The 25,251-nt window shown below is 51.8% G+C and overlaps 1 protein-coding gene across 7 annotated transcripts in view; it reads right to left on the minus strand.

Moving 5' to 3' along the window:
- The window catches only part of OGDH (oxoglutarate dehydrogenase), a 67,682-nt gene that overhangs the window by 24,962 nt on the left and 17,469 nt on the right, over positions 1-25,251 (minus strand). For 2 of the 7 annotated variants that reach the window (XM_025988371.2, XM_072763034.1), the window contains exons 2-5: positions 23,274-23,522; positions 13,034-13,225; positions 11,587-11,677; positions 5,721-5,765 (exon numbers count right to left, since the gene is read on the minus strand). In XM_025988371.2, the coding sequence (XP_025844156.1) occupies positions 5,721-5,765; positions 11,587-11,677; positions 13,034-13,225; positions 23,274-23,495 (550 nt within the window). In that variant the 5' untranslated portion in view covers positions 23,496-23,522. Of the gene's footprint in view, positions 1-5,720; positions 5,766-11,367; positions 11,678-13,033; positions 13,226-23,273; positions 23,523-25,251 lie in introns of all 7 variants that reach the window. The other 5 variants (XM_025988369.2, XM_072763033.1, XM_025988372.2 and 2 more) reach the window with 3 other exon arrangements.

Genomic DNA, 25,251 nt, shown 5'->3' on the forward strand with positions numbered 1-25,251 from the left:
GGCAGACACAGCTGTGTGTCTGAACCGCTGGAAGCTTGTAGAAGCGCACATTTCCAGGCCTCACCCCAGCGCTGACTCCCTGGTCACGTGGGGGCCAGGAATCCCCAGGTGATCCCATCCAAGCTGCCGTGGGGACCACAGTCTGCATGCATTTAACATTTTGGCACACATTTTTAAAGTCTTAGAACTCTTTTCTAAACCCCTTTCTGCTTAAAAGTCTTTTCTAAACCCCTTTTTGCTTTACTGAAACAAAAGCAACCCAGCTGGCTTTTTCATATGGGGGCAGCGAAGGCAGTGGTGGCTTGCGTAAACACACGCAGCGGTTTCCTGCTGCCATTCTATCCAGAATGAGAACGGTCCACCGCATTGGTCTGGTGAGGCTCCGGGTACTCAGTGCCCGGCTCGTGGTATTAAGGGATGGCAGCCAGAATCATATGGGGGGCATTTTTCCTAGCTGATGAGAACACCAGGTGTGCACACTGCCGGGAATGCTCTGATCCAGAGAACTTCAGCTTGTCAGGACCTTTGAGTGGGAAGAGCCCCCAGCCTTGACATGCATATGGCTCTTTGCCCCGGTCACCCTGTGCTAACTACTCTTGGGCTGCCCTGATGAGCCTCCAAACGGCCGGCCCTGCTTCTACATTCTTTAATCACATGAAAACTGAATCTTGGACACCCGTGTTCAAAAAGGTGAGCTGACATATTCCTATCTATTCCCCACTAAAGGTAACTACAAAGCCCAGACATAGTGGGTAAAACAAACATAAGACAATGCCAGAAGGTGAAGAAGGCTGACCAGCCAGTGAGGTCCCGGGATTTCCTTCCAGGCTTCCATATCCCAGACTTGGGGCAAAGAAAAAGCAACGTGAGAACTCCTCCAGATGCAGACCAAAAAAGCCCCCAAAAAAGCTTGGGTCAGGAGCGGGGCAGCCAAGCAGGGCAGAGAACTCACACAATGACCATTCATACTACCCAAAACCCCAGCACACACTGCAGTCCAGATGCACCCCCACAGGCTGCGATGCCCTCCAACATCCAGCCCCATCCTGGGCTTTCAGGGAAAGCCCAACAAGGAGCCCAGACTTTGTTCCCTTCAGGAGGTGATGCACTGGCCCACTTGCCCATTCCAGCAACAGTGGATGTCTATGGGGACCATGGCTCCTCCCTGTCACAGCAGTGTTCAGATGGGGCCTGCTGTAACAGAGATCAGAGTATGATTCCAAGTCTGCTAATACCCAAGTGTCCTGGCTTCAATAAAAGAATCCCTGACAACAAGAACCAGGAATATCTCTGACTGAATGAGGGAAGAAAACCAAGAGACACCACGCCAACTCCCAGTAGCATGGATGCTGGAACTACCTACTTGGGGGTCTCCAGGAGCCGTCCTCAGGGACAATGTGACAGGGATAGTGGGGAGCTAAGTCTACAAAAACTGAAGATGCAGAAAAAAAACAAATGGGAAAGTCTGAAATGGAAAACGTAACCAACTGAAATAAAGTCGGACACGTAGGCTGGAGGGCAGAGGTGAGGGTTGGAGGACAGGGACTTTGAGGACAGAACCATAGAGATGAACCAATCTGAAAAATAGAGAAAAATGAAGAAAGCTTCGGGGACATGTAGCATGAACAAAAGACTTTGTGCCCACAAACCCAGAAGGGGAGGAGACAGAGGGACGCCGAGAAAGGGACCTGGAAAATCATGGCTGAAATGCCCCACATATGGCCAGAGACTTCCACCCACAGATCAAAGAAGCAGTGATGGGATGCCTGGGTGGCTCAGTGCTTGAGCATCTGCCTTTGGCTCAGGGTATGATCCTGGAGTTCCGGGATCAAGTCCCACATCGGGCTCCCTGCATGGAGCCTGCTTCTCCCTCTGCCTGTGTCTCTGCCTCTCTCTCTCTCTCTCATAAATAAATATAATCTTAAAAAAAAAAAAAAAAAAAGAACTGTGTCCAGGGACGACACCCTTTAGGAACGAAAGGGAAATGGAGGCATTCTCAGTTGCAGGGAACAGAGAGTCTGTCACCTACAGGAATGGCTACAGAAAGTTCTCTCCAAATAAATGAAATGACATCTGAAGGGATCTTAGCCACTAGGGAGGAAGACAGAACACGGAATAAAAAGTATGGGTTAATAAAGCAGACTTCCCTTCCCCTTGGGTCTTCTAACTTACAGTTGACGGTTGAGGCCAAACTTATGACACTAAGGTTCTAAACATGTACAGAAAATATTTAAAATAATTTTATTTTAAATGAAGAGGGTAAAGGGATATATAGAGAGGTATACTTTCTATACATCATTTGAACTCATCACACAAGGACACCAGTAGATTGTGATAAATTGGATTTATGGATATCTGAAAGAGGCTGAAAACTACTAAAATCACAAAGATATGACCAAAAATACTATATGTAAGTAAAATCAGAATTCTAAAATATAGGCTTAAAAACCTAGATGAAAAAAAAAAAAAGGAAAAAAAAAACAAAACCTAGATGAAGTCAGGAAAAAGGCAGAGAAATGAAAAAGAGGACAAATAAAACACTAGATGTTAGACTTAAGCCCTAGCATATCAATAATTACATTAGATATAAATAATCTAAATATGCCAATTAGAAGACAAAGGTTGGCATAGTGGATTAAAAAAAAAAAAGATCCAACATATGGTTGTCTATAAGAAACTCCCTTCAAATATAATGACATAGGCAGGCTAAAAGTAAAAGGATGGAAAGATACATCATATAAACACAATCAAAAGCAGAGGTGGCTCGATTATTATCAGATAAAGCAGATATCAAAGAAAATTACTAGACACAGGGGGCATTACATGATGAAAATAGATGAATCCATCTAGAAGACACAGCAAGCCCAACTGTATATGCACCCAGTGATGAAGCTATAAAGTTTGTAAACCAAAAATTGAGGATAGAAAGAAGAAACAGAGAAACCCATAGCTACAGTTGGAGACTTCAACTCTTCTCTCAGTAACTCATTGAAAAAGTAAATAGAAAAATCACCAAGGATGTAGAAGGACTCAACAACCATCAGTTAAAAGCAAACAAAAAACAACAAAATCCCATCAATTTGGTACCGATGGGTGTTTACAGAACACTTCACCCAAAAGTAACAGAATATACATTCTTCCAAGTGCCCATGAAACATAAACCAAGACAGATAATTAACTGGCCATAAAAAATCCTCAACAAGTTTAGCAGAATTGAAATCACAGAGTGCACTCTCTGTGATTTAGGCATGAAAAGGAAATACAAGGCACACAGGTTAGAAAGGAAGAAATAATTGTTCCTCTTGTCAGATGACATGATTATCTACACAGAAAATCCTAAGGAATCTACTAAAAAAAAAAAAAGTCTTTGAATAAGTCAGCTCAGTAAGGCCACAGGATACAACATAAATACAAAAATCAACTGTATTTCTAGATATTAGTAATGATACATTGACACTAAAATTAAAAAGAAAAAGAATCTGGGTATAAACATTAACAAAGCATGTACAGAGCTTATAAACTAAAAATACAAAAAGCTGATGAAAGCAATCAAAACAGATCTAAATAAAAGGAGAGGCATACTATGTTCATGGATTGGGAAGCAATGGAGTGAACATGCCAATTCTCTTAAACTGATCTGGAGGTTTAGCACCATTGTTACCAAAATGTCAGCAAGTTGTTTTGTAAACACAAACAAACCTTTTCTCAAATTTGTCTGGAAAGAGAAAGGCCCTACAATAGCCACAACAATTCTGAAGCAGGAAAATAAAGCTCAGTAGCTATGGTAACAAAGAGAGTGAAAGTGGTTAATACAGGCACAGACTATAGAAAATGATCGAGAATCCAGGAACAGACCGGTGCAAGTCAGTCCAACTGATTTTTGACAAAAGTGAGAAAGCAGTTCAGTAGAAGGAACACAGGGGATCCTGTGTTTACTCAGTGGTTGAGCATCTGCCTTTGGCCCAGGGCATGGTCCTGGAGTCCCAGGACCGATTCCCACATCGGGCTCCCTGCATGGAGCCTGCTTCTCTCTCTGCCTATGTCTCTGCCTCTCTCTTCTCTCTGTCTCTCATGAATAAAAAAAATAAAATCTTAAAAAACAAACAAACAAACAAACAAACAAAAACCCCAGAAGGAACACAAACCTTCCACGTGTTGGGCAACTGGAGATCCATAAGCAAAAAACAAAAGCAAAAAACAACCTTGACCTAAACTTCAGGTTTTATACAGAAATTAACTCTAAAAGGATCATAGATTTAAATGTAAAATGGAAAACCAGAGAAATCATTAGAAAATACATAAGAGGGATGCCTGGTTGGCTCAGAAGGTTAAGTGGCCAACTCTTGACTTTGGCTCAGGTCATAACCTCCAGGTTGTGAGATCCAGCCCTGCATTGGGCTCTGTGTTGGGTGTGGAGTCTGCCTAAGATCGTCTCTCCTTCTGCCTCTGCCCCTCCCCCAGTCACTCTCTCTCTAAAATAAATAAATATAAATAAATCTTAAAAAAAATACACAAGAGAAAATTTTTGGGATCTTAGGCTTCACTACAAAAGCACAATCCGTAAAAGGGAAAAGTGACAAACTAGACATCATCAGAATTTAAAATTTTGTTCAGCAAAAGATGGTACTAGCCAAAGAATGGGAATAATACAAAGGTCCTCCAAATGAAGACTGGAAACAAGTGTGGGACACCCATGGCAGGGAGTCCTGCCCAGCAAGAAGGGATAAACCAGTGTTAAAAAGCCTCCTGGGCTCAAACTCCAGAAAAATCACGTTGACTAAAAACTGCTGATTACAAAATGTTACATACTGCGATTCCACTGCAGAATATTCTTTCACTGAGGAATTAGAGAAATGGGGCCCAGGATAGGTCTGCCAGGGGTTAAATGGGAACAGGATGCAGGGGAAGACGGTGTGGCTCAGGAAGCTCCACCCCCCCTCTGGTGATGAGGTGCCCCTGTGCTATTGATGTGCTATCTTTGCAAGATGTTACACCAGGGGACCAGCTGCTAGGCATGAGGCATGGGTTTCCCTGTGAGTTGTTCCAACTGCATATGAATCTACGATGATCTCAAAACAAAAAGTATCATCAAAACTGGGGTCTCACAGCTATGGTAAGATGGAGGAAAAAGAACTTCTCAGGGCCACAGGGCATGGAGGGAAGACTGGCCACCAGGGTAATAATAACAGGCAGATGGCCTCAGCACCTCACTCTGAATTCCTCAAAAGTACTTTGCCCAGAACCCCAGGTCACTGAGGATTCCTTACTTAGGGAAATAAGTTTTTATCAATTGTTGTCAAGTTGTCCTTCAAACACAGGAGGGTCAAAAGAGAACTCGTCAAACTGCCCAGGAAGCAGAATCTGAGAGAATCCGGAGCCCAGTAAAAGGCACAGCGCAGAAGGTGGAGGAGAGGGTGAGCTGACATGCAGAACGCTGTGTGGCCTTGGGGCGCCCACCAGCCAGGCAGGAGATCCAAACACCTGCACTAGAGATGAGCTTAGCGAAGCGGTGGTGAGACACATGGCAGGTGAGAATGGACAGAAACGGAAATGACACAGAAGTGGCTCTCCCTGCTGGGTGACAGATGAATGACAGAACAATGCACTTCAGTAAAATCAACAGTCAACTTTCCCCCAATCACATGCTGGGAAAAGTTGCACATCCCTGTTCCAATGAAGTCCTCAGCTCCAGAAAGGTGAAAGGCGCATTATTTTCCTACCTCCTACTGTTAGCATTCGGAGTCGTTCCTTGAACACTGCAAGGTCTGAGAGGCAGAGTGGGTGGCGTGGGTGAGCGCAGAAGGAAAAAGACAGCGAGAGTTAGTTAAACACCCAGACATCCCAACCCTGCACCGTCACCGCGGTCACGGGGGCGGGGGGCACAGACACTGCCACACAGACAGACACTGAAAGGGAACAGAGTGGGCTCGGGGGCTGACAGAGACTGGGGTTAGGGTGGGAGCTGCTCGGGAACAGCTGGAATGAGGGGAGCCTAAAGGAGGGACATGCTGTTTCCCAATGCGGGAAAGACCACCTGGCTTCCCCGTCCTGAGGAAGGCACTGACACAGAGCTCTGCTGGGAAACCAACCCACCCCACTCAGCCCACTTCGGGTGAGAAAACCAGGGAACACAAAATGAAAAGGCCTAATTGCTAGCAGACCATCCTCAGAACCGGAGCAACGAACTACACCCTAAACCTCAGGTTCTGATGAGGTCTAAAGGACAGAGGTGGGTCCTCGGTCTCCCCTCAGTGACAATGCAGAACTGGGAGGGAGCTTGGCTGCACAGAACCCCCCGAGGGCTGCCCTTGGTCCTCCTGCTGCAAGCTTTTCAGGGCACTGTACCATTCCTGGATGCTTTCCAGGCCATTGCTGAAAGCCAAGGTGTTCATTTGGACACATGCCAGCACCGTCCTTCCCCTGGCCCTGCTCTCCCAGGAATGTGAGCCCAGGGGCTGGGGCCGGGAGGTTCTTGGTGACAGGGCACACGAGGGTTGATAGCTGAGTGGTTGGGGCATGCTCACTGTCCCTGCAGCTGCTCCCTGCCCTGGGAGGGCAGAGGAAGGCCAGCACACACTGCCTCGGAGGTTGAGAGCAAGAGATCCGAGTCAGAGGAGGCAGGCCCCCTTGCTTGGGCAGGCAAGCCCTCCTCCTCACCCATGAGGAGAGCCGCACCCAGCAAAGACTGCGGAGCCAGTGGCTCTTAGACAACATATCATCCAATTTTGGCAGAGAAGTGTGGATGCTGTGCTCAAGGACAAGAATAAAGAATCTTCCTGTTTTTCTTTCGAGCCTCAGAATGAAGACGGAGGACCATGTCCTGCCCCAAAGGGAATGCAAGCATGCCCTATGTGTTAAAAAATCCACAGGCAACATGTGAAAGGTCTTGAAATGTTTACATCTGTTCACTCTGCGTACTGATTATGTGAAGCCTTTTTGTCTGTACTTCTTTGTAGTTTTAAAATTAAACGTGAATAAAAGACACAGACTAAAGGTGAGTGAAAAGGACAGGGGTGTTCTGGCCGTCACCCCAGAAAGCCAGAGGGATCCCCACGGCCTGCATGTTACTCCTGGTGAGTGCACGACACTGCTACAGACATGAGGTGGCTGTGGTTCAGCCATGCTGCCCCCAGGCACACCTGGGCATCCAGGAGGACCCCTGTGCATGGCATGCTGGCCTGGTCCCCAGCGCTTCACTCAGGTGTTTGGTGGCACTGCATGTGGCAGCCCACAAGTGTCAGGTGCACTGCTCTCAACTGCTCTGAAATTAGGAAAGCGGGCTAAAAACCAATTCTATTTTTAGCTATTTTCCCCAGCCATCCAGGGAGAAGTGGCCTGGTGACACACAGGGTCAGGGGCGAGACTCCAGCCCCTGCCACGCTGGAATGAGCTAATCCACTGATGTGCTCAAAGTGCTGCCATGATTTTGGACTTCTGAATTGGCTTTTTAATGACAGGCACACCTTGCTTCATCATCCTTCACAGATATTGAGTTTTTGTCGGGTTTCTGTTTGTTTGTTTTTCTTACAAATTTTAGCGATTTACAAATTTGTGGCAACCCTGCATCCAGCACGCCCATCGGCCCCACTTCTCCACAGCATTTGCTCACTTCCTGTCTCTGTGTTACATTTTGGTAATTCTTGCACTATTCTAAACTTTTCGCTATTATCCTATGTGCTACAGTGGCCTGTGATGTGATGACCCTGACAGCTCAGATGACTTCAGATGATGGTGTGCTTTAGCGTGAAGTATTTTTAATGAAGGTATGTGAAGTATTTTTTATTCAGACGCAGTGCTGCTACTGTACACTCCTCAGCCGCAGCACAGACCTCACCTGCATGCACCAGGAAACCGAAAAGCTCACGGGGCTCGCTTGATGGCCGCATGGGCTCTCCTGCGCTGCTCTGGCACTGAGCCCGCAGGACCTCCAAAGTGGGCCTGGACTTAAGCTCAAGCTTGTTTCCTACAACTGGCTGTGTGCAAACACTGAGGGCAAACAGCAGAAGCATCAGTTTCCTCCCTGTGATCTACAGAATTTGTTCAAGTTCTCCTTTAATTACATTTAAATCTCACATTACAGTAAACCCCCACCACCTCTGTCTCCGTGAGCAATCACACTGTGTATCTACCCAGGAGCACAGGCGCCGGCACTCTGACGTTGGAGTCTAATTCATGTGCTGAATTTCAAAGCAAGACACAGAAGGCAGGTCAGTGGGACTTTGCTGCACATCCCAGACGAGTCAAGGGTGGCCCAGCTGCCTCCCCACCTGAACAAAGCAAGTGCTGCATGTCCGTACAGGACACAGGTGTGCTTTCATCCAGTTTGTCCGTAATGAAGACGGCAATGACCCTGACCCCATAGGACTCTGGATCTTTCCATCAACAGATGCACCCTAACCCTAACTTAGGGTCAACCAGAAAGGCCTCACTAGAAAACCCAATCCTGTCCGGACCTCCTGAGGAAGTCAAGGTGGAATGTGTGCTCAGGCATCTTATGTCGAACTCCCCACCCTCCTCCACAGGTGTGGGGTTGACGGTACAACCTGGTACAGATGAAGATGCATTTCTGGGCCCATCTGGAACCCAACACAACACGCCCAGGGAAATGGTACCCTATTCCTAGTCATCATCCACCCAATTATGGACCTGCTGAGAAATTGTACTAACGTTAGCTTAAATGTAAAATCTTCATTAAAATAATCACACCTCAACAATGTTTCTGGTTCACGGGCAGTTATGTTCCATGCACACGCCACATCTGCTGGTGATCCCAGCCACCCTGGCTGCCCAGGAGTGCCACACACCTGCCGACTCGGTGCGCAGTAAGAGCCTGCCTGGGAATCATCTTTCCCTGCCACTTTGGGGGCCAGGAGAATGTGTGCGACATTAGGGTAGGGACCCTGGGCCAGTAATTCCTAACCTTCTCAAAACTAGTCAAAAGTCAAGAGCTGAACAGAAATGATTTTATACCATCTACCTTATTTAAAAAACTGGGAGTGGACATAAGCCCACTGTAGACCAGCACTGGCGCCGCTGGAAGACAGCCTGCTGCCTGTGCCCAAGGCTCACGTCCACGCACCGCTGTCCCTCCACTCACATGCTTCTCCAGCAGCACAACATGCTCTCAGACTTACGGGGAGTGAGGATCTCCCAAGCCCGGTTTCCCCACATGAGGATAGAGAAATTGTGCTTGTATCCACAGGGAGAAGGGGAGGTCAGCACAGAGGGGGCATGAGAGGGACCTAGGCTCCATGCGGAACATGCAGGCCACTCTGCTCTGGCCCCAGCTCCCGGGCTCCCTCACCACCACCAACTCTGGTGTGACCCTGTGCTGCTTGCTCCATCCCTCGGTTTCTGGATTTATCTCGTTACCAGAGAACATGGCAGCTTCGTATCTCTAAAGACTGTTAATGACTACACTAACTCAGAACTTCATGGAGCTTAGGAAGCTCCAGGCACTGTTCTATGGAGTTTAATTCTGAAATAGCTTTACAGATGAGGAGATGCAGGCACACAGCTGGTCCTGGAAAGGGCCCACGGTCCCACCCGGGAAGCCACCTCTGAGGCCAGGCCCGTGGCCCAGAGGAGGTGAGGGGTATGGAAAGACCCAGAAGTGACCAGGCCCATGAGCAGCGGTCGGGTTGGACCAGCTATTTTCCCAAAGACTTGCATGCACCAGAGGTGAGATACACTTCAAACTAATTTTCCTGCAAATTCACTATTTCCATTTCTTACATCTAAAAAAATAATTCATCACAACTATTTTGGCCACCTCCGTGTGGCCCTCCTAGGGCATCATGTCCTCTGACCCTTTCACCCTTACCGTGGTGAGGCTGATCCCCAAAGAAGTACAAATCCTTGGGGACACTACTCTAGGAGGGGATGGAAGGGATCACGGTGGCCAGGAAAGCACTGGGAAGAATGATGGAGGCCCTGCCCCACTCCTGCCTCTGCCCTCAAGCAGCGCTGGGATGGAGATGCTGGAGTGCCACCAGGTGTCCCCCTCTCCACAGACCAGCCGGGCTCTAAGCAACCACTAAGCAACCTCTGCCGGTGCCTGTGGGCTGTGGCTCTGCCCTGCCCAGTCTCATGTGGGACAGAGCAAAGCTTCGCACTCCCCTCCCCTGAAGTTCTCATGAAAGCTGAGAACCATGAAAAAAACATCCATTTTAATACCAAGAAATTGGTGACCATGTATGCCACTGGGGTGATGCAGTTTTGGGTGGCAAAGGGCGACCCCTACCTCCTGTACTCTTTTCCTGTACGTACAGTGCTTCACTGTGTATGGGAGCTCTAGCCTTGGAGCCTTCTCCAGAGAGGCCCCAGGCCTAAAGCTGTCCAGATGGGGTCTCTGCCCTGCCTTCAACACATGGATGGGCTGCCGAGGGGCTGCAGGACAGCCAGGCACAGGTTGTGTGGGGCCTAGGTGCTGCTGGGGCTGTGTGGTAAGGACGAAAAGGGGAGGCAGCCCTGGACCACCCAGCAGTGTTTCTCCAATGAACAGGGCAGCAAGACTGCTAGCTAACACTGGCCCTGGAGCAACACTGTCTGAAACCTAGCCTTACCTGGCTCGAGCCTGACCACCCCTGTCACAGCCTAGCGATGCCAACCAGGTGCTGGGGTGTCCCTGAGTGTTAGAGACCATCACTGGAGGAGGCGAGGTCCATCCCCTCGCAAAGAACAGCATTAGGCAGGTAGGCAATTGTCAGTTTCGTTAGCATGCATGGGGTGTCTGCTGGACACTTGGCCATCTTCAGATCAGTCATCTCAGCACAGGTTAGCGGCGCAGTGACTGAGAGCAGATTAACTTGAGAAAGCAGCTGTGGGGTGAGCCTGGCCGCGCCCCTGTGCTGCACGGTGGCAGTGGGGATGCGTGACAGCAACTGCCTGCATGCCACGTACCTCCCTGTGTGCTGGGATGCCTTCCAAAGTTTCCTTCCTCAGTGTGATCACCAGCGCTTACGAATTGACACCCAGTGCACAGTGCACTTCGGCCTTTTGCCTGTTAAAGGCAGGCCTTGTTGGGGCACAGGCCGCACCGCACTGGGATTTGGGTACCAAGCCACCAGAGTGGACGCCTGGAATGTCATGTGACCCACCTACCCAGGGAGGTCACCTTTATATCTTGGCCACAAACCTTGTGTGCCCCCAGTTTTACTCTCCAATTTTGAGGCTTCGACAATTGAGCTCATACAGCCTGGCTGAAAGCTGGGATAAAAGTAACTTGTCCCAAACATGCTAAATTTCAAGTGATCATAACGAAGGAAACTTAAGAGCCTTTCCCTTCCATCTGAGGACATCCTGGCTGTCACAGCCGTGACACAGAGCAGCTAAGCAGCGCAGCGCTGGCCGCTCCCAGACCCTCACCAAGTTTGTCTGTGGATGAGATAATGTCAGCGGGCACGGACGAGTCCAGATCGGCGTCCAAAATCCCCAGGGGGTCCAGCTGCGCTACATGGTGCCCTCGTATCTACGAACGGGCCAGCGAGGGAGGGGACACACACAAAAGGACAGGAGAAAAAAAAGAGGGAAGGGGTAAAAAAAAGTAAAATTACATTAAATTAGCATTTACAGATTAATTCTCACCCACGTTTGAAGAAACAGTTACCGGAGCATCATCAAAATTTACACAACTAATTCCGAGAGGATCAAGTTTTGCAATGTGGTGACCCCTGACCTGGAAGCAATAACACAAGCAGTTGTTAAGCAGGACCCGCGGGCTGTGGGGGGGGAAAAGTTACACTTGGTCAGACTTGAACCCAAAGTAACAAAATTAGTTAAAAAAAAAAAAAAAGCCTTTGGATATTTTACTGTAAAAGCACTCTTGTGCTTGTAAAAAGAGATGAGCTCAGGTCACAGTACACCAGGCAGCTCAGGAGGACCCAGTTCTGGGCATCCTCGAAGTTTCCCTGGATACATGAAGTGGGACACGCTGGAGGCTCACACCTGCGTGGGGTCATGCAGCTTAGGACATCAGCACCCCCAAGGAAGGGAGTGGCGGGGATGCCTCCCGCCCACCGTGGGGGTGCAGGGGCTTCAGCATCTGACCTGAACTGCCTAAGAAGCAAAAGGAGGAAGTAAGTCCCTCCCAGCTTTAGGTGCTGGCTTTTACCTACAATTGTTTGCTAGCCATTTGAGAAGGCACAGCTGCTGAGGGGGACCTGGGACTGTGTGGAGTTACTGAGGCTGCATGAGGTAGCCACAGTCAGAAGCCACCCAATGCACCTCCTTCCTGCAGAAATGCCCCCTGAACAACGCTCCAGAACACATGGCCGTGTGGGCCACGGAGCTCGGAGTGTCTCCTCACCACGACCCACCACCCTGCCCTGTGCCACCTGCCCCGACCTGTGGTGTCTCCTGGAAATGTGCCCAGGAAAGAGAGAACTCTGTGTGATCCATGGGAGAGGAGGTGGCAGGGGGCCCCAGAAGTGGCCCCGCAGGCCTGATTGTTCTTCCTGCCCTCAGAGCTACTCTCAGAACAGGTGTTCGGGTCTGAATTCTGGGCTGTTCCCCAGCAGGCAGAGAAAGGTCGGGGGAGCCCCACTTGTCCTGTCCAGCAGCCCTCCGATGGTGTGAACTGCTAACTGGAACCCTCCTGGAGACCGCCCTGCCCTTCATCCGTCTCTCACACACATCCATGGGCCCTGCTTCCATCCTGAACTCTATGGGTTCATTTTCTCTGGTCATATCTGGGTGCTGGCAATTGAGAAGGGGGAGTACCCTTCTGGTCACTGATCCCTCCTGGTGACCGGCAGCCCCCTTGACACCCCAGCAATGACTGTCTTTCCCTGCCCACAAATTTTTCTTGTCGACTTATGGAAAGACATAAGGAGCTCTTTGCAGGGCAGGTGCTACAGGTGGCAGAGAATGTGCTCAAGCAGGGTCAGAAAGTCTGGCAGATACCATTTTTGTCTCCCCAGGCTCCTGGGCAGGGAGGGCGTGCCCACGGTTGCTGGGGGTGCAGGTTATATGACATTTTAGTCGGGGCACCCTCTGTCACTGATGTACCGCCAGCTGGCCAGCACCACCTTACCTGGTAGGCTCTTATGAGAGACTGCACCGCCAGGTGATCCTCCACCAGCTTGTCCACGTTGGGCTGGGCTTCCACCAGGGGTTGTGCTCGGGCCATTGCAGACAGGGAGCCTGGGCTCAGGGGAAGTGGGCTCTGGTAGGCAGTGCCCGGGGGCGCTCCAGCATTGGTGTTTCGGAAAAAAATGTCCCATGACTAAAGACAAAGAAGGAACTTGTGTTACCCCATGGCTCACCTAGGATGTAGGACCCACTTTTAGCCCAAAAGAGCAGCATTCTTGGCAGGCAGGTCATGTCCTGGCTGTATCTGCCCACCAGCAGGCTGGCTGGGTCGATGGCCTGATTCCACCCCTAAGGATGGGGCCCTGCTTCCATTATTCCCTTGGGATGCCTAAGACATAGAGGACGTGACACTGGCCTTCCATCAAACCCCCAAAGGCCCATGGTTGCACAGCTCTGCTGCATGACATGACCTGTCAACTGCCTCCGTGGCAGAGTCCTTCCCACCCCATCTGGCCTGGGCCCAGTCGTCTGGAAGACCAGTGCTCCTGGCCCTGGTGTGCAGATGTCCTGACAGGACCACCTGAGAGGGACTGAGCATTCCAAGGGTCTCTCCAGACCCAGAGGCTGGGCACAGTCCTGGAGGTGCCTTGTAAGGCATCCAAGACCCATATCTGGAAGCTTGCCATGCTTCCTTAGTGACCCCTGGAGGTGGGCGTACTCACAGACAGAACCAGGGTCTCTCAGCCCCGACATATGGGCGAGTCACCTAACTTTCTGTGCTCGGTCATCATAAGAGGACTCACATCTATACTCCTCAAAGGTCTGTCGTAAAGATCAAAGCAAGCGGTTAAAGACACTTAGAACGTAACTGTAGGCAACAAGAATTTCCCCGGCAGGACTGCTGCCCCGATTTCCTCTGGGTGAACATGATCTCTTTTACTATGTCCTTCTGTTCTCGGGTGTTCTGTGCTTGGATGCTTCAATTTGCAACTTACAGAAATGTCGTGAGCTATGATGGTTTATCATCTCATACATGGATAAGAGCTTAAAAAAACTTCAGAGCTCAGAGAAATAAAGGCTTAATAAAATTCTTTTGGAAAAAAGAACACTATTGAAACCCAGCAAGTTCAGAGACATGAAAATGTTCTTTCCTCAGTTTCTGAGGTTCTTCTGTCAATAAGCTGATTTAGACTCCTGACAAATGTCGCTGGACTTCTGTGCTCGCCTTCTCAGGAGGAGCTATCAGACACCGTCCAAAGGAGCTGGGCTGGGGCTTGACAGGCATCGTGTGGGTTGTCCATGTGCAGACTGACGCCATAGCGCAGGTCCTCACGGTCCTCTGGCTTTCTCAGGCAGGCTGCATCCAGGGCTATTCAGGACATAGCTGTACCTGAGTCCATGGCCCCCCGAAAGGCTGGTCATAAGCTCATCACCAGGGGAGGCCTGTAGCACTGCCTCATGTGGGGAGGACAGGCCTTTCCCTACCACTGCTTCTGACGAAGCTTTGCAAAATATTTAAATCATTCTACTATATGTACACAATTACTTTTGGATTCCAAAAAGGTAATTAAAAAAAATTCAAACCCTTAGCAGGATGGCTGTCCAACGCCGAACTGTACACTTTATGTGATTTTATATGTCAACAATTTTAAGATATTTTTACTAATTAGTCCAGATATTACTGTTTTTGCCTTTCTGGCTAATTTGCAGTGTGCCAGCTGATGGGAGAGAGATGCGGGGCTCTCCCCTGGCACCTGCCTTGATGCTGCTGTGAACCCTCTCCTCCCACGAAAACTGACAGCGGAGTGGGGAGGGGGCCTCTCTGCAATCTGGGACTCAGGGGCCCGGGACTAACCTCTCACCCCTCCCCTGTCAAACTGGTGCTGCCGACACCCGGACAGGTGAGAGGCAGCATGTCCACCAGGGAAGGCAGCTGCCTTTATCTCTGGAGGGAAACAGGGGCCACCTGAGTATTGTCTCCCTAGGGAAGGTAAGGCTGCCTCCCTGCTCCCATATGGTTCAGTAAAAGGACACAAGGAGCTGACCTGCTGGATGCTCCACATACTTCTGATCCGTGGGGCTTTCTAGCACATGTGAGCGAGCCCCCTGCAGCTGGGGAGTGGCTCTGGACCAGGGCTCACCCTGGCTGCCATCCAGGCCTCCAGTGACCGAGGGCCTGGCCCAGAAGGAGCCCCTCCAAGGTAACAGTGAGGCAAGAGCCATAGCATGCTGCCCTGAGTGCCAGGACAGCCAGGCCACAGGGACACGTGGGCAGCCTAGACAGCATTGCTCAGCTGCCCACCCTGCCAAGGAAATGCAGAAAGGCCTCTCCAGCAGTGGACGCAGAGTGCAGAGCCAGAAGACAAAGGCAGCAGGGGCTTCATCCAGCCTGCCCTCCCCTCCGGGGAAGGTGGGCAATCGCTACTATCAGGCCTCCTCTCTCTGACCTTCTTTTGTGCTCAGAATAAAACTCCAGGTGATTTTCAATTGGCTGGGACAAATGCATGCATAGCAGCAAACCCTGCCAGCGCTGGAGGCAGTTGGAAGAAACTGGTTCACACCAGTCCTGCAAAGGGGGAGCTAGCAGGGAGGAACACACTGGAATGCAGTGTCGGCCCTTCCCGTCACTTGCCCCCGTGCCCGGCCAGGCTGGGCACCTGCCCTGAGGTGACCTGTCCTTACAGCAGTGGCGAGCCTCTTCCCCCCAGACACCCAGACCAGGAGGCTCTCCCACGCAGTGATACAAAAGCCTGAGGACCTCTGCAAACGGGTGTCGGGGTGGCACGGCTGCAGGCACTGGCACACCCACCATGCTAAAACTTAAAATGGGTGCATTTCAATATAAGTCAGACCTCAAAAAAGCTGATTAACAAAGTAGTCTCTGAAAGTGGAGGTCATGTTGTAGCTGCAGGCTTCACCACCCCAAAGAGCTGCTCTCATCCCTCCAGTGGTTTCAGTTCCCCAAGGAGCCTTGCTTCCCTCTCTCCCCCACCTTCTCTCCCTTGCTCTTCCCACCTTCTCCCTCTCTCCCCTGCCCCCAGTCCGCTGAACACGGAGAGGGCTTCCTGGCTGATGAGTGCAGCCCTCACTGGCACGCCCGTTGGCAGCACTGAGTGCCAGCAGTCTCGACACACGAGGCTGCAGTGCCTGGTAGGGGAATCCTTCCACTCTATGAGGAAGAAGCTTCCAGAAGAGGATGCCTGACCCCAGCCCACCTGCTCCTTGAGACTGGCAGTGCGAGGTCATTGTGTCATGGAGGGCGAGTGGCCCCGGGCTTCTTGTTGAGTGAGAAAAACCCTGTGTGCATGTGCACACCGCATTAGCGTTCTTCTCCAAGCCACTCATTCCTTTTGTCTGGACACTCTGATCCTATAGTGTGGTGACCTCTGACTCTGGCACTAACTCTAGCGATAAAGCAGAAGTAAAAGGGAGGAAGCACAGGGACCGGCTAGTGGGACTGATTTCACAGCACAGTCTAAGAGTGCATCTAGAACACCCACAACAAACCAGCAAAGCCGAGCCTGGCTGCCATCTGGGTGGCAGTCCTTGGGCCCAGAGGGTGGCCTTCTGTGTCAGCCCTGCTGCACAGCTACAGGCTTATCACCTCCTCCAAGGGCGACACAAGGCACACTGGAGCAGCCCCTGCCACGCAGCCACCAGACACACACGCCGAGGGTCGCCCCAGCCTCCAACCTGTCCACCTGCCTTGGCACACAAGTAACCCAGAGGAAATTCTCTGTCCCCTTGCCCACCTTCAAGCCTACCCATGGCCACTGATGGACACTCAGTCCTCTGCTGCGGGAGAGGGAGTGGTGGCCTAGAGCGAGGATGAAGGAAGGAGCTTGCCCACAGGAGGCCAGCATCTCTGCCTGGCAAGACTGGAGGGTTCCAGTGACGTTCTGCTTACGCAGGAACCATCTTCCCCAAAGGCACATACGATGGGTGTGAGCAGTGCTCTGTGACAGGTGAACAGGGCACTCAGAAGTTCAACCCCTTGGCTCGACGCCATCTGCTTTTGGGTTTGGGGCCAAGTACACAACCACGAAGGGCATCCCCTCTCACGAATGGCAGGAAAATGAGTGAGCGTGGGATGTCAGAGCAGACACAGGACAGAGAAGATGGTACCTGGGGACTGGTGCCAAAAGGACAGTTGGTACAGGGAGCCCGGGACAGGAGCCATGCAGGAAGAGGGGACAGCCATCAGTAGACACGCGGGCCTGCCATCCCTGCCCCCCATGAGTGGGGCTAAGACCATCATTTACTGCTGAAATGACCTCATCAGAACGTGGTAGACTTTGAGTGTAAATAAGTGGAATATTCTGGTAGAAATAAAACCAGAAATCTTATTTTCAATTTTAGGTAAATGAAAGCATTCCCCCGTAACATACATATGAAGTGGAAGCTCTGTTCCTAAAGCCATTGCCCCTTTGCTCCCTCAACCTCCCAGACCTCCTGTAACCATGACAGGCTCTCCCGCCAGCCACCAGCCCTCTCTGCCCTAAGCAGAGGAAGCCATCCGATGGCCGCACACGTCCCCTTTCCTCTGCAACATCCTAAGAAGTTACTCTGGGCTCTGCACACAGTAGGTGCTCAACACACCTGAGCTAAATTCAGACAGCTGGGACTCCCTCACATGGGAACAGCCTGACAAGTTAGCTGTGGTGTCAGGTGGGGGGCGGGGGGGGGGGGTCAGCTGCTGACACCTGTGGCCTCCAGAATCTAGAGGCTCCACCTCACCTGGGAAAGGTGCTGACGCTGGTAAGATGGGGCCACTCACCAGGGCACATGGGTGTGAGCTGGTCAGTGAGCAGGTCAGGAAGGCAAGTGGACTCTGCCTTCAGTTATTTATTGTCAACAGATCACAGGCGCCTTGGGGCCAAGTTCCTGGCTGCAGTGCTCCCATCAGAGACCGTTGGAGCGCTCCAGCTTCGGTGGGGTGGTGTGTTCACCTGCCGGGAAGGCCCCTGCAATGTGTCTGACAGGGCAGCCAGCGTGAGCGTGTGACGTAAGGGCTGCACACACAGCAAGCCCAGTCCACCGTGGTGGTGAGGCCCAGGGAAGCTGCTTCAGCTCTGTGTGTGCCAGACCCTCACCTGCAAGTGGGATGGAGATGCCCCTGTACTTGCACACCTTCTTATGCTTTGAAAAGCAGCCACAGGACACTTGGATTTCTTCCAGAAGCTGGGGATCAACACTCAATCCCGGGGTTACTGATGGTGACTGTAGCCACCCAATCCCATGCCTCTGGGCTGACACCATTTCCTCCTGCCCAAAGGCCCCTCCAGATGCTGCTCCACCTGGGCCCTGCCCACCTGCTCCACACACCTTGGTCCAGCACACCGTGTCACCCAATGCCACCACCGCTCTCTGCTGGCACCCTGCCAAGCACCCTGACCTAAAACCAGCTGGGGGAGTGGGTGAGGCAGCCTCTGGAATGGACCAAACCCTGGGCTGAAAGGCCAGCCCAGGGCTGATGAACTACTGACCCTGGGTCTGGGTTGGATCCCAGCACCCTGACAAACAAGCGTGTTGTTTAAGTCCCCGTATTAGCAATGTTTCTTAACTGCTGCCAATGTGAAAGTCGGGGCAACAAGTGACTAGCTGCCATCCTGAAACGCAGTGGCTGATTCAGGCTAATTCAGCCAACCTGATGGACGGGCAGTGGCTCCTCAGGCTGAGGGTGGCCACCAGGTGCTGCTGTGGGGCTCCTGTCCTCCTCATCCCACTCCCCGCACAGAGGCTCTTCTGCCGTGGAAGGCATGCTGGCAGCTCTGCACTGTCTCCTCAGCAGCCAGGTTACTGTGCACAGCAGCCCAGCCACCACATGTTGCTGTGTGTCCTGTGTCCCCACTGGGCATGAAAAAGCTGTGCGGACAGCCCCCACACCCACCTGATGTGCCCTATTCATGCCACCTGCTGGCTGCCAGCCTTCCCTGAAGACACTGATGTGCCTGCCCCAAGGTGCCGCCATGAGGCTCTGGGGGGCAGGGGCAGGCAGTGCACTGGGGTCTGTGCCTGCCTGACCAGTCACCCGGGAACCGTTTACACTGGAAATGGCTAAAATTGGGGGTTCCTGCTGGGGTATCCCTCAGTCACAGAAACCAAGGGAACTTAAGCTCAGTCTGAGTGATGCTGCTGCACTCAAAGCACAGCACAGGTGAGGGCATGTCTGCAGACGACCTCTGCTAACTTCTCCCTGTAAGAGCGTGCAAGCAAAATATCAGCAGCCCCCCGCCCACGAGCAAAGGAACGCTGCCTCAGCTCTCACCGTGGAGTCCACAGACAGTGACTGCCACTCCTAGGTAGGACCCAAGACCAAGGTCGGCAGCCCAGTCCCTGGCCTGCAGAACAGCCCTTGCAGGTTCCAAGAGTATCCGAGTCTGGGAGTCATAATTACTTAAAGGAGGGGCCTCCTTTCCAAGCCCTGAGGGTGGCAGAGCCAGAACCAAGAGCCCCCAGACCTTCAGACCACTCAGTGCTTCACTCATCATTCCGGCCCGAGAGGTGGCGGGCCAGCCTGCACTCACAAGGACACTGGGTCAGCACCTCCCCCAGCAGCCCCTGGCCACCGTGCTCCCACAGGACAGTCCTGGTACTCTTCTGACATGCTCATCTTATCTCCTTTTATCTCCCTACCCAAACTGTGCAAGGGAAGACCCCAGAAGGTACTCCACCTATTTGGCTGACTTCATAAGCAAAGTCACTGTGGTTGAGGTGCCTTCTGAGGTCGGGAGCCGAGTGTCATCGAGGGCCAATGTCACTGCTGCTCAACATCACAGAAATCCCACAAGGCACCCCACAGACCTACAACCTAGGTGTGTCTCTCCTCTGAGGCTGGTACGGGGTCTCCAAGCACAGCCAGGGCACTTTCAAAACTGCAGGGTGAAAAGGCATGTGCCATGATGAACTGGGGTCCGTTTGTTTTTTGCTCTGTCTGGTTCCCTTACATAAAATGACAGGATTGTGTCTCAGAGACACTGAAGGAAGACACAGAGCTGCCCTCGCCAGGAGGGTGGCACAGCCAAGCCCCTGGAGGAGGGACTGAATGTGGAATGACCCATGGATGGCATAAAAAAATGGGTGTGTTGAAGGAGAGGTGGAAGACAGTATTTAAGAACTGGGCTGAGGCCACCGTGAAGGCCTGGCAGGGGAAGTGAGCTCTGAGGCTGGAGGATGGCAGAGACGGCCCTCCCTCCAACTCCTGGGTCCTCTCCAGCAGGGCTGCTGCCACGCTCAGCCCACGGGTGGGTGCGTGCCTCTGCGCACACATGAGGCCCAGCAGTGCCCAACGCCCATCTATCCTAAACACCGGCGGGGCAATCTGGCTTTGACTCTAAGTGTTTCTAAGATGTAAATGAAAATGAGACGCCACCACCTGATTTGTTCCCAACACGGCCTAAGGAGACCCTACGGAGGGAGGCTTCTCGTGTTGACACCACAGCCACCAGCTGAGGGTCCCTACGGGGGTCCAGCGCTGAGCTGTGCCTGACGTTTCAGATGGCAGGTGATGATGGGGAGGGGACACCTGCAGTGGCCAACCGGGGCGCCAGGAGCCAGAGGGGCTTGCAGCTCTGAACTGCTCAATTACTTTACCACAAACAATTTTCACCATCAAACATTTAAAAAGATAGAAGTGGTCTTTAAAAACAAGGATCTATGCTTTACGGTAACCACAGCTGGCAGAGGCTGAGAAGTAGATGGTACAGAGTCACTTTGTTACCTTCATCAGGTGTGGTGAAGGAAACCTTCCCGTTCATCAGAGTTGTACCGAAATGACGCACACTTGGATTGGTTTGAAATATTCCTCTGGGCCCTCACCCTGAAAAAACTACCAAGCAAAAAAGAGTGGGGCAGGAAGAGGTTTTTGAGAACTGGCAAGCTGCAGAGTGCTGTGGAGGTTGGATGTGGGTCTCCTCACAGAGGCTCACTGTAGACCCTCCTCTCTACTCTATGTTTGAAAATATCATAGAAAGTAATTGGAAAGCTGAGCGCAGCAGGACAGGGCAGAGAGACGCTAAATTTTGTTCTGTTTCTGCCGGATGTGAACAAGTTCTATGCCGGTGGTGGAGAGAAGGGACAGGACCAGCACTAGGGGCCAGGAGCCCACACCACACACCCACACCCACCTGGGGGATCGAAACACCAATTGATCTCAATCTCCAAAGCTAGTTTCTCATTTCTGCTTGAACTATGTGTTCTAAAACATGACCACAAAGGAAGCATTCTTAATAAAGTCAATTATTTTGAAGGACTTCCCTGAGTCCCAGATACCTCTGAAATCTGACACAAGCTCTGGATTGTGTCTCTGAAAAAACACGGACATGTCAGGTATGAGGCCTATCCCAATTTGGAGAGGCAGCTGATTCCCCGTGGCTGGTACTGCGGACCAGGGGCACGCCCACTGATTTATGCCACCCCGCCCCTCTGTAGAAGATGCGATGTCCCCTGGAGAATTCCAGTAACAGACACAAGCACATAAAATCTGTCCCAAAGATGTCAACTGTCGTGGATTCCCATATTAAACCATCAAGTCAATCTGTGAGATCCTGCACATCTGCTTGGTAGCATCCCTGTGGGGTGTTCGGACAGACCAGCAGAACCCATGGACCAGTCCCCACCCTGGATTCCTCCCTGGCCTGTGGTACCTGGCCTGTCAGTGGACCTGTCACTGTGCTGTCCTCCCCAGGAGTGGGAATGAAGTCAGATGACCCTCCCCTATTGTCCACAGTACATGCACTGCATCTTAGATTCTCCTCCAAAGAAGAATAACGATACTAATATGAATGCTAATAATAACAACAGTACTAAACCTAGTGACTAGGAAAAAAAACTTTTCAAGGAAATCGGCCCCATTTACGTACCACGGTTTACGATCAGGTCCCCATAAAAGCCTCCTTGAAAAGTTTCTGGCAGGAGCCATGGTGAGTGTTAGCCCCTTTTCTGAGTTCTGCACCAGTCACAGGGCGCTTCCCCACTGCCACCCACTGGCACAGACGCTCCTGGCACTGTGCGTACAAGGCGTGGTTGTAACTTCAGATGTGGTTGGTTCCACAAAGAGGTCATGTTTGGGGAGAGGAAGGCCAAGGGATAGGCCTGGGCATGAGAGGACAGCGTGAACCCACAGCCTCTGGCTAGCTTTATTTCAGAGTGCCCAGCGCAGCGCCTATCTTCAGAGCTTCTGATGGCCAACATCTAGGCAGGGCCACTTGCAGGATGCCTCTGGTCAGGGAAAGATCTACTCTCACAGGAAACTAGGATTTACAGGTCAGGGAAACATCTACTCTCACAGGAAACCAGGTCTCACCTGCTCAGAGAGCCATGTGGCCCTCAGGTTGCCAAGGGAATGGGGAAGCACCCAGCTGGATATCCTCCTCTGCCAAGCAACGAGGCTCAGATCAGGACAAAACAGGGCCAGTGGCTCTGGCAGTCACACAAACGTATCCAACCTTAAGTGTCACGCACCTCACACGTACGGTCTCAGGCAATCCTCCCACGGTCTGCAAACAGGGTACACATTGCAACTTGGGGACCCACCCTCCAGTTCCTGCAAGGAGGCCGGGAACCAGGAACAACCATCAAAACCCACAAATATCACTGGCCAGAATTCTATGAAGAAGTTCGGCCATCACTGGACATGCCCTGTATCAAGCAAACACGTGTACACAGGGATTCTCGACGGGTTGCCTTACAGGTGACAGAGATGAGTTACAGAGAAGCCTGCGCAGAATTCATTTTCAAACACAGGAGATAAAACATGAGCATACTGCTCGAAAATGCCAATTACACAGCATTTGCATGTGATCATTATAAGGCCTTCTCAGGATGAGGGGATGGAGTGTTGGAGGAGCAGCCTGCAGGGTTGTGGCTTCTGTTTCCTTCCCGTCTTGGGCGTCTGTACCCCATGGCTTCCTTGGGGGAGGGCTGGCAGTGGTGCCCGAGCGTCTTCAGGGTGCCCGACCCTTGCAGGTCAAACAGGCCTTCTGTTCCAGGGTGAGGGTCTCAAGTGTGCAGCATGTCCAATGAGAGGGGAGTGCTCCTCCACAGAGGCGGTCACTGTTGGGCCTGGCTGACAGCCAAGCTGCCTGCTGATGCAAAGGACTCTGCCAGGTGGGGTTTTCGCCGCCTGTCGGCCGGCCCGCCTTCCAGAAGTTTCCTCAGGACACAGGTACTTACCTGGACGGCCAGCAAACACCAGGCCAAGACTCCAAACACATGAAGACATTCCCTCCTGGGAGCCTTACCTTGTGTACACTTTTGGGGTTTTCCAACCAAGCATAGTACATTTCTTCCACATAGTTGGAACTAGTCCCGCTGAGGAAGGGCTCAGCAGCAACGGGGGAGGTAAAGCAGCGAATCTGCCCCAACGTCCTAGCTGCTGCTGGTCTGTTTTGTGAAAATGTCTTCACAGTCTGGGAGGCCGTCAACGGCCTCAACTTAGCAGCACAAGTCCTTAAGTGAAACATTCTTGTCCTGACGTCTCTCACGACTGTCTGTACAAAAAAGAAGAAAAGTTAGCAAGGGCATCCTATCAGACGGGGAAAATCCATGCAGACCAAGGCTGGCGGAGATGCTTGTGGCTGTGAGCACGGGCGGAGAGCAAAACAGCGTGTGCAGGTCACCCCAAACCTGTCTTCTACGTTCGGGGCCCATGCTCGAGGACACAGTTTCCACCTCACTGGAGGGATGTGATGCCAATGAGAAGCATGGGACACTTCAAGTCTGCATGAGTACGCACAGGGATAGAAAAGGCAATAGGGGCAATTTAGTGCGAAAGACATTTCTAACCTATCCTGAAACTACTGCGCACCTACTGGACTCATGGTGTTCTGGAACCTAGAGAAACTGCTAAGTATCTTGTTCACACTCAAAGAATTTATCATCACGCAGAAGAGAAAACAAATATATAAACAACACTGCGGAGAAAGCACTGACTACTGGAGAGGCACCAAGGTGCCAAGGAAACCTCTGGAAGGAGAGCACTGGGAAGGCTGTGGTGTTCAGGCCTCCAGGAAGGATCTAGCCGTGGCGGGAGGAGGCAGCCTAAGCCGAAGAATCAGAAGGAATCACAAGTAGGGGGGAAGCACAAAGGAGCCCAGAGGAAGAGCGAGGAGCGAGGCGGAGAGTGCAGAGTGTGGGCAGCCAGGCTCCGACACCACCGCACGCGTGGCTACACTTCACAAGCCCCGTGGAGTTCAGGGGGGCCTGGGCAGGGAGGTGCTCGAACGAAGGCTCTGAAGGCAAGTCCACGCACAGGTCGTGACAGGAATGTCTACTTGCCCCGCGACACGCTGGGACTCCGCATGAACCCTGAAAACCTGCAGGAGGCGGGCGCCGGCCCTTCTGTTTGTAGACCGCTTTCCTGGCTGGAGTTCCTTTCTTGAGAGAAAGTCCCTAAGGTTGGCAGGACCAAGAGGCAAAGCCCGGCTTCCAGTTCTGAAGAGGAAGGGAGAGGCCAGGGCAAGAAGGAAGGGAATGCGCAGGGGGAGGGGCACTCATTTGCTTCTGAGCTGAGTGGACCTTGTGCCCGATAGTCATAATTTTACTAAATATAACACATACCTCTATCAAACACAGCCGAGTTATAAAAGCAGCAGCTGCGGCCACCAGACCATGCAAGAGTTCAGACTGCTCCCAGAGTATCTCGAACCACTTCCAGCCATGTGTGCCCGTGGGCAGGGCCCTTGTCCAGAGTGATACGGACACCGCACTGCTCCCCTTCCCTGAGAATCCTGGCTGCCCAGGGACCCCAGGAGGGGTGCAGGGCTTACACCACAGCCCTCTGCCCCGAGCTGCCGTGTGCACTGGCCTAATGCCTTGCTCACGCTTGTGCCTCAAAGCAGGCACCCTGGCTGGAATCACACCCACCTCCACATCTACCTGAAGGAGATCTAAGCCTTGAAACATGCTGAGAATTCCCCCAAAGTAACTGTTGTATAAACTACCCTGTGTACAGGTTGTTGTTTTTTTTTCTTTTAAGATTTTATTTATCTATTCATGAGACACACACAGAGAGAGAGGCACAGACACAGGCAGAGGGAGAAGCAGGCTCCCTGCAGGGAGCCCAACGTGGGACTCGATCTCTGGTCTTCGGGATCAGGCCCCAGGCCGAAGGCAGTGCTAAACTGCTGAGCCACCCAGCTGCCCCTCTGCGTACTGTTTACAGGAACTGTTCCTTTTGGCCCAGACATGCTAAGAATACACACACAAGGTCTCGGACAC

The sequence above is a fragment of the Vulpes vulpes genome, chromosome 7, assembly GCF_048418805.1.
Source record: "Vulpes vulpes isolate BD-2025 chromosome 7, VulVul3, whole genome shotgun sequence".
Lineage (NCBI taxonomy): Eukaryota > Metazoa > Chordata > Mammalia > Carnivora > Canidae > Vulpes > Vulpes vulpes.